Source organism: Thermobia domestica, chromosome 15 (assembly GCF_964235325.1).
Source record: "Thermobia domestica chromosome 15, izTheDome1.hap1.1, whole genome shotgun sequence".
In the NCBI taxonomy this organism is placed as follows: Eukaryota; Metazoa; Arthropoda; class Insecta; order Zygentoma; family Lepismatidae; genus Thermobia; species Thermobia domestica.
The window spans coordinates 190228850-190238937 of NC_137468.1; the positions used below are offsets into that span (position 1 = coordinate 190228850).

Sequence of the window (10088 nt, forward strand, 5' to 3'; positions counted from 1 at the left end):
TGGGTAATATATTCCCATTTCTTTTCGAGTATTTGTCGAATGGCAAATATCTGGTCGATAGTTAATCGATTTCGCCTAAATCCACTCTAATAATCTCCAATCTCCACTGATAATTTTATCTGCGTATGGGATGAATCTTATTAATAGAATGTTAAGAGAAATGCCTCGATAATTATTACAATCAGTTTTGTCGCCTTTCTTGTGAATTGGAACAGTGATTGATTCTTTCCACTCTTCTTAAATATATTCCATAGTTTATATATATATATATATATATATATATATATATATATATATATATATATATATATATATATATATATATATATATATATATATATATATGTAAGTTTCACAACGATATGGTGAATTTCTCTTGTTAAAAATTCAGAAATCTTCAGGACTGAGTAAACCGTGATAGTGGTTATGTATTCCAAAGCCTAGAAAACCACACGCTCAGATGAACAGTTTATTGCGCATATGATCCATGAACAAAAAAATCGATATTTTTCCCGATTGTGAACAAGCTTAAGGAACAGTCAGTGCATTACAGAATTTGTTGCTTTACCGATTTTGAAGATCCGAAGCACCTGATAGGTGGTAATAGATCATTACGTATGCGATTAATCAATGAAAAATTTGTTCGAAATATTCATACAATGTATATGAAAGTTAAAACTTAACTGAAAAAAAAATCAAAAATATACAGAACACCCGAAACGAAGCTCTTGATGTGCAGATTTCTCCCATGTTTTACTTAAGTTTTGTTTCAAAGAAAGGATATGTGATATTTTGAAGTAAAAACACTACATACAATGTTGCTAGTTACTTGTGTATCATTTTTCTTTTAAACAAAGTACTTATTGTATATGAGGTTAAAAATTATTACATATATTGGTTCATCCTTTGGAATTCATAATGTAAAGATGTTAAAAATTAAAAAAAAAAAAACCTTTTTGAAATGCATGGTTTGTTTTTGAGGTTTCACATTGTTATCTGCATCAACCACTAATTAAATGAGTTTTTGTGTTGTAGAGAAGCGAAACAGAGACTGCTTTATCAATTTAAAGCAAAATTTTCAAAAAAGCCGGGTTTTTTCCGAGCCCTTGCATCTCTATATGGCAGTATAAATGCTGTAGACATATGGCATAAAAACTACACTGCACAAAACACGAAGCAACTTGTACTATAACTCGACAAGTTTATTGCGCATATGATCCATGAATATGGCATATGGTTTTTTTCAAACCAAGATGCGCAGATCGCTGCGGAGCAGTTCGTATTCCGCCATCCTCCCCACTACTCTTCCATCCACTAGTCTGGCTTTGAAAGTTCCAGTGATATTAACTCAGCAAACTTATGTTACAACAAATATCACCTGCTAAAATGTTTAAAGTCCGAATCTTACTTTTTTTAGTAGGTAAGCAACCTCTTGGTAGAGGTCTGCACGAGCTCGGGCCTAGGGCCGGGCCCGGGTCGTAAATTTTTAAATAAACAATCATATTTCTCGGGACCTTTTCGGGCATAATACAACGATATTTTCTGGAGAACTTTTAACGCACACCTAAATTTGTAACTTAAGATGCCCACACTTAAAATCACTGTGCAATTGAGAGAAAAGCTGTGTAATAGAGAAAAAAACTGAAAGTAACAGAAATAAATATGCTTAGCTTGTCTGAGTGAAAATACTGCCTCTTAGACTGAATTAAAGGAACAAGAGCATTGGGAACAACGTGTCTTGGTTTTTTCTTCAAGACAATGTCATTTTATACTATCTGAGAATTTATATAATGACTTTTTTTTTAAGAGAATTCATAGTTAACTAAATGTAAAGGATAACCTTTATTTCCTTGTTGTCTCTGAATCATGAAAGCTTTTAAACTGCAAAATTAAACATCTAATTGTTGCAAATAAAAAATACAATTTTGCCTTAATTGTTAAGTTTATGTAATTCGGGCTTATTTCGGGCTCATTTGATTATCACATGGGGTCGGGCCTAAATGCTAAAACATATTTCTAACTTGGGTCGGGCTTCATATTATTAATTCACGGGCCGGACCCGTGCAGACTACCTCATGGATACACTGTAAGCAGTGACGCTTTCCGACGGGGCGATCCCTTCACGTCTTCTGAAAGGAAAATTTCTCTATTTTTATTATTTTTTCATTGCTACGAACTGGCACAGTCAATATACAGCATTTACACTCAAATGTCGTAGAAAATCCTCAGACCATTCCGCTCCCTGCAGATTGCAACACTGCAAACCATAATCGTCGCGGAGAAGGGAATGGGGAAATCTACGATTAGGTACGCAACAGCTAGGCTGCAGAGTTCTGTTTACAAACTTTTTTACTTCTATGTGGCAACAAAAAAGCACGAATGCTATCTAAGCGAGTCAGGACAGGAACGCTGCAGGGGGTGCGAGTGGCAGCAAGGGAGTACATCCATAAGATGGTGGGTATACGCATAAAGGAGGTCGTTTACAAGGGCTCACTATAAGTCACAGTACCGGATCCAAAGTCGTCGTTGGATTTGGGGGAGATACAAAATGCCATCCGTTATCTTTCATACACACTCACTTGTTTTAACAATGGTAAAGCACTTCTAATGATTTTACACTAGTAACAATACTTTTGTAAACAAAAATACGGTAATAGTATACATGAGAACCCCCTGATCTGAGTTTCTTCTGTGTTCTATTATCACTTCTACATGAAATACCACAAATTTTCTACGTAGTGCAATAGTAAGAAGTATCCCTTTACGTAAATTCTGTATTATGTAGTGCTCCTAAACTTGACCACCGGAACGATCGAAATAAAAATTTGCATTGAATTTACGATTAATTTCGTAGCTCTCTCCATATAATTATACTTACAGACAGACGCGTTCACATCCATGAAATGTATGAACAGAACATTGTACATAAAGTTCCTTATTTACAATACATTTTACCTACTAGTTTAAATCTGCTTCTGACCATTAATACTATATCAACATCAGCAGTATATGGACATCAAGGATTACCTGTCGCACTCCCAGTACTTCATAAAAATTTGCATTTACTTCTTCCACAAGATCAAATATTTCAAGTTCATCATTATCCCAACCTCTAACATTTGTTACAAACAAAATAAATAGAAAAAATTCAAGCCACGTCCACTTCACCATTCGCTTCGCAGACATTTTTGACAGAACAGCGCTTTCGTTTCCATTTTCTTCTTCTTTTAATTTGAAATCACAGACATCAACAGACAGTTTACTGTCATTACCAATGAAAGAAACCAGAAACCATTCATCATATAGGTTAAACAAATACTACATTCTTCGTTTAATGTGCAACTTCACTCAAATTAAGTATAAATTTCCTTCGTGTCAATACCGGTATCTTTTTCTAAGTGTTTTCTTTTTTAAAATAAGACTTTAGGGTGCAGTTTTACTATACGGATCCACAGATTCTAAAATGTACGAAAAAATTTGGAGAAGTCTTTAATTCGCCCATTTTATGTCGACAACAGAACCCGTTTCTACTCCTAATGCTACTTCTACCCCTACTACTACCTGTACTATTACTACTACTTATACTATGGATCCGTATAGTAAAACTGCACGGACTTTAGTCGCCATTTTGATTCAGATTGTGAATACAGATCCATATATAAGTTCACTACACAGTGCTTTTCAGATGAGAAGCAATATGAGCAGTAGCCAATTAATAACTTGAAAAAAAAAAACTCCCACAGTGAATTCTTTGACGATAAATGAGTTATGCCACATTGTTAGGTTATTAATAAGACATCTATTAATGAAATATGAACAATATCGTTCTCAGGCGTCTCTTGTGGGGGGACGAGGGGGGCGCATACCCCCAATATTTTGAATTACAAAATATTCAATATTTTATTCTAATTTAATTTATTTACTAACGACAGAATAGTAAATAATAATAATATGTATTTGGAATGTAATATTCAGGCTGTGAAACGATTATAACAGAGTTCTTTATATATCTCAGGGGTTCCGTGAAGGTAAGCAGAAAGGCCACAAATGCAATCGAAGATTGTAAACAGGTTGGGCTAGGTAGTACAATTTAAATCACTTTCTTTGATGTCCCTACCTCCAAAGTTTACATGCCAGAGACATCGCCTGAGTCTTGTTTCAGAAAATCGCTCGGGAGAAGCTTTCCACAAGAAAAAACGATGCCTTGTGGACTTCAGAAAAACTTCTACCATATTACAGGGTTGCTAGAGGAACATTAATTTACGAAATGTGAACAAAATCGTTCGAGCCGTTTCCGAGAAAATTGAAAACTTAAATTTTCATTCTTGACTAAACTACTTTTATTTTTCGGGGTAGGAAGAATTTTTTTTTAAAAAAATAATAATAAAACGCCAGGACAGAAGTTTATAAAATGTTTAGATTAGATTAGATTAGGTTTATTAATCATTCTCTGGACCATGTTGCATGTACATTTGTACAAAATGGTATACAACTCGTCAGTACATGAATTCGATGCAATATTTAGAACAAATAAGAATGTTCTTGTTTTCAACAACTCGTAAAGATAGATATAGGCAAAACCAATTCTACAATCTATATAGTGTCGGACTAGCTAAGTTGAGGGCTCTTGGCGCCGGTAATTAAAATCCCACATATATATAACTTAACAGTCAGTTGCATAAGTAATAAAATCATGTCATATTTTCTGTATTGACTAAATATGTAGACCTAGTATAAAACAAATCGCTAAAAGAGGTTACAATAATACAATCAAATGTAATCGTGAAGTTACTTCAGTTACTTTGACAGTTTTTCACTTGATGAGGCAATCAAATCAATTACTTTTTCTTTATCTACATTCTGGAGTAAAGGCGGATTTTCATGTGTCCTTTACCTCCGTGAGTTGCGAGCGATTGTGCTAAACAGCCAATGAAATCACGCATCGGAGATGGCGCGCTACACTCGCGTCAGAGTAGAAATTTGTTCAATTCTGACGGAAGTAGCGCGCGTACACTATTGTATTCACTGACTAACATGGCGGAGGTAAGAACAACGTTTGAAGAACTGCTCGTAGAACAAGTAAGAGAAAACAAAATTTGGACAACCTTAAGTATCCGAAATACAAGGATTCAGTATTAAGAACAAAAACATGCCACCAAATTGCTGAAAATATTGGTATCGATGGTTAGTACTTTTATATTTGTGTAATTAATTAGTTGTATTACCGGGAACAATAGATAGTCCATACAATAACTGGTATGTACAAATTATCAATCCCTATATAAAATAAAAGCAATGTAATTTGAAACATGCTTTAGTATGATTTATAAATATTTTTATTTGTTTTATAAAATTTATCCGGATCGGATTTTAATTCAAAGAAAAGGTTCCTGTATATTCCGTATTCTCGTCGAAGCTGGAAAATGGGGTGAACCCACCACATTTTCCTAACATACTTCTGACGGCGGCGTTTTGAAATATATTCCAGCTAAAACGATAGCTCTCCTTCGGGAATCCATTATCACAAACTAAAGTCGCAAACTTTCTATTTTACGCATGCGCAGTAGCTAGCGAGTAGTAATTTGGCGCAATACACGCACGGATGTATGAAAAAGAAAATAATTTACGATGAATACGCTACATGTGATGCTTCCGTTCTAACGCGAGCATGAAAATCCGCCTTTACTCTTTCTGTGAACATAAAACGTAAAGGAGACAAATGGTTTTGACTTATCGTAGATCTTAAGTCTAATTTTAACAATTTTCAATTTAGAAAATGACCTCTCATATGTGACTTGACTACATGGTAGGGTAAAAAGAAATTTGAAAGCAGTGCACAAATTACTAAACAAATCATTCTATTGCGAAAACTGAAACAGAAGAGAAAATTTACATGATAGTACTTTTGCTTGTTCACATTTTCATTTTTTTTTTCACACTCTGTTTGTCGGACTCATTTCCGCTTTCAGACTCAGGTCAGGGGGCGGATCCAGTACGGATTTCTGGGGGCGGTGGGTTGTAATACTGCTACTTAGAAGTTAGAGCTACTTTTAAAAGAGCTCCAAACTCTGGGATGGATTTTATTTATATAAAATAAAAGAAAGTTTCCTCTTCTGGGGGGGACGATCGACCCCCTTGATCCGCCCCTGACTCAGGTTCGCTATCACTGGTTTTCGTTAGGTTCTGGCTTTGGTCTCTTATGCTCTCTCCATGTCATTTGCAAACTATCATATTGACCAGCATATGCATACGCATGAAATACCAGGTGAAAGCGAATAAGCACAAGGGGCAGTTATGCACTAGAACAGGCCTTTGTAAGTACGAAGTTTTACTGGCTCACAGGGCCATACTGATATGAGCAAGGAGGACCTGATAAAACTTCTTTCGGAAGGACGTACTTAGGATTCGCAACGTTTTTGGTAGGAAGACTTAAGAAAGTATTTGCGATCGCGAAAATTCACTCCTATAGGTCCTGCTCCTCGTGATCCATGCGAGGCCCCTCGAGCCTCGGGCCCTTGGCAATCGCCAAGTAGCCAACGTAGCCAGTCCGGCACTAATATAACAATAATATATATACGGACTTTAATTTTAATTAGTGTATATTTGTATTTACCATCTAGTATATGCAACTGGAATTAAATTACTTTTGGAAGTTTAAAAATTTGCTACTAAGATTTCATTTACAGTATAAAACGTGTTTTAATGGGAGATCTTAGGTTGACAAAACCAGAGCACCACACAGAATGACGTGACTAAATGTGATAGTAAGTTGAGCAGTGTCTGCAACTGATTTGGTGTCAACTTATTAATTTTATACTAGAGTAACAGATCGGTGAAGAAAATATGTTTAAAAATGATTATCTGTTAATGAAGTAACATACTTAAAGAGATATTTGTATATTTGTATGAAAACATAGCATCTCCACACGCGAAATTTGATGATGTGCTCCGTGAAAGATTTGTTGCCACCAAAAAAAAATTTGGAGATCCACAATACATAATTGACATAAAAATTAATGATAGGTCTACATCATATTAGTGTGACAAGCCCGTATCCATAGGGTCTAGGGAGGCGGGCCCCCCTCTAAATCTTTACTGGCCCCCTAAAATTTTCACGGTAGGCTTGCAAATGAACTATAAGAGGGTGCAAAATCTCAAAGTCCGACGCACTTGCCAATCCAAAAATAATGGAGGCCAGTATCTCTCAGGTACAAATTGAGATGTCTCCCCCCCCCCCCCGTCCACTGAAATATTTCATTTAAAAATAAATTTTCCTAACACCGTTTTATACATATATAAAGAGTTTTAACGAACTAGAGCGTGCAAATGTAAGAGATGGTTCCTCACATCAAAATGAGAGAAAAAAAGTTCGTATAGACCGGTAGAAAAAATTGCATAATTTCGGAACTGGAACAATGTGCAGCTGACATATGCTGAAATACGTTTTTTTTTTCTTTCTTTGCACGGTTTTAGATCTGAAACTATGCACTTTTCCTAACAGGTCAATATAGACTCTTTTATTATTACTATTATGACTATTACTATTATTATTATTATTATTATTATTATTATTATTATTATTATTATTATTATTATTATTATTTCCTTTCTATATATAATATAACAAGAAAATGAAATAAAATATTTCAGTTTTACGTCCCACGTTAATGCCAGTGTAGGCTAATGCAGACGGTGATGATGAGAAATGAATGAAATGGTGTAATGAAGAAAGTGAGAGGAAGCGGAACAGCCCCGAGAGAAAAAAAAAGTGTTTGGCCACCATAAAGACCACTTGGCGCAAACTAGATTCGAACAAAGGACGCCACGCATCTTATGTGAACGCTCTACCACTGAACCAACGCTGCCTCTAACATCAACAAGGTACAGCATAATTTTATTTAGCTAAGCTATAAAGTAGATTACAGGAAAATGTTATTGTTTTATTTCCCCTACTTTGAGAAATACATTTCATTTTAATTTTCTGCTATCAAATGGGTTAAGGATCTTCACTACAGCGAAATTAAACTACCGCTAATTTTAGAATTTTTCTGCAATATCTTCAAAACAAATAAAAATATTGGAAAAGCAGAAACGTAGCGAACTAGACAATACGATTTTTCATGTGATACCGTCATCATAATTCACCTATCTGTTTTTGGTATACCGCTATTTACAGAACCCGCAAAAAATGCTAAATCTATCTTCAATTCCAAATCGAAAACAGATAGATGAATTGTAATAACGGTATCACATGCAAAATCGTATTGTCTAGTTTACTACGTTTCTGCTTTTCGAATATTTTTATTTGTTTTGAAGATACTGTAGAAAAACTCTAAAATTAGCGGTAGTTTAATTTCGCTGTAGTGAAGACCCTTAACAGAACATCAAATTTTGCACTTTTGACACAATGTGCCACTAAATACAGATAACTACATTGAATCTGTATTTCAAGTTCATGGTTACAACCTATAGTTTAAAGGATGATTAACACAAGCAAGTAAGAGCTCCTTCGTGGTTAAGCGGTTACCGTGTGTGCCTTTGGCGTGGAAAGCAAGGGTTCGAACCCGACGAGAGTTCAATGTGGTTCGGATTCCACTTTAATCAGTAGGTTCATGTCTCATATAGCCTCTCTGCTTAAAGGGACATTAAATATATGGGTAAATCATTCGATATTTATTAAGTCTTTCATAAATATTTTTTCTCCTAGCAACAAAATGTAACAATACCAGAGCAAAAATTAGAAATCTCTTCAACAATATTTGGAAGTATAATGTTAAACGTTTTTCTACGACGTCCGCGATTATTACATATAAAACTTTGATTCTAGTATTCCATATAATTTTAATCAGGGGGGCGCCGCAAACTGAGATTACGAACTATGCCGAACACCGTGTGACGTCATGAGGTAAGCACAGCCAAGCCAGTAATGCCAGATTGTGGGAAATTTCCCGTAAAATGCGAAATTCTGAGCACTGGCGGGAATGCGGGAATTTTTCTTTTAAATAGGCTGGAAACGGGAAATGGAGACATTCTCAACTTCTTTAAATACACTATAGACGAACAAATATTCCATCATATATTGTATCAAATATTTCATCAAAGTGGAATTTGAACATTTATGATACCAAGTTGTATGCAACTTTTGGATTGGTTACAACATTTGACACAACTGCTATAAATTAGAACTTGTTCTATTTCTATCCAACATTATATCAAAGAAAACAAACGAAAATCGCTATGCAGTGGCACTAAAATTGAGTATGTGGACACGGAAAGCAATTGACATTATTTTGATGCATACTAGCAGTAATCTGTTTTGTATAACTATAAAATTAAAGAATATTAGGGCTAAATACCACAGGCGACTTCCCAAAATTGGCGTAGATTGAGAATATTCCGTGACTTTTTCTTTTAAAAAAAAAAAGCAAACATTTTTTCACTTTTCTTGATTTAAAAGATTTCTTAAGACGTTCTGGCATGTTATTACTTTGGCGCATGCTCAGATTATTGCGTACAGATTGACAATATGCCTGTATATGAAGTGTATGGAACGATCATGTGCTATCTTGTTATATGTAGTTATTTCTTCACGAAATTAATTCGTAATGCCTTAAAAATTGTTTCTCGTTGTAGAAGTTGCATTCACGAGTGCAGATTCACTTTACGAGGACTTTCTTTATGGGTCTTCACTTCAGCGAAATTAAAGTACCGCTAATTTTAGTTTTTCTATAATATCTTCAAAACTAATAAAAATATTCGAAAAGCAGAAACGTAGTGAACTAGATAATACAATTGTGCATGTGATACTTTTACTACAATTCCCTATCTGATTTTGGTATGCCGCTATTTACATAACCCACAAAAACTGTTAAATCTATCTACAGTTGCAAATCGAAAGCAGATAGATGAGTTGTGATAACGGTATCACACACAAAATCGTATTGTTTAGTTTACTACGTTTCTACTTTTCGGGTATTTTTATTTATTTTGAGGATATTACAGAAAAACTCTAAAATTAGCGGTAGTTTAATTACGCAGTAGTGAAGACCTCTAAGGTGTAATTACGCATCGAACGAATATCATTTAAA

At 34.8% G+C, this 10088-nt stretch overlaps 1 protein-coding gene across 1 annotated transcript in view; it reads right to left on the reverse strand.

Moving 5' to 3' along the window:
• The window catches only part of LOC145671417 (dnaJ homolog subfamily C member 1), a 43384-nt gene extending 40142 nt beyond the window's left edge, over positions 1–3242 (reverse strand). The window contains exon 1 of the mRNA XM_081740589.1: positions 3028–3242. Coding sequence (XP_081596715.1) covers positions 3028–3186 — 159 coding nt within the window. The 5' untranslated portion in view covers positions 3187–3242. The remainder of the gene's footprint in view (positions 1–3027) is intronic.
• Between the last annotated feature and the right edge of the window lie 6846 nt (positions 3243–10088).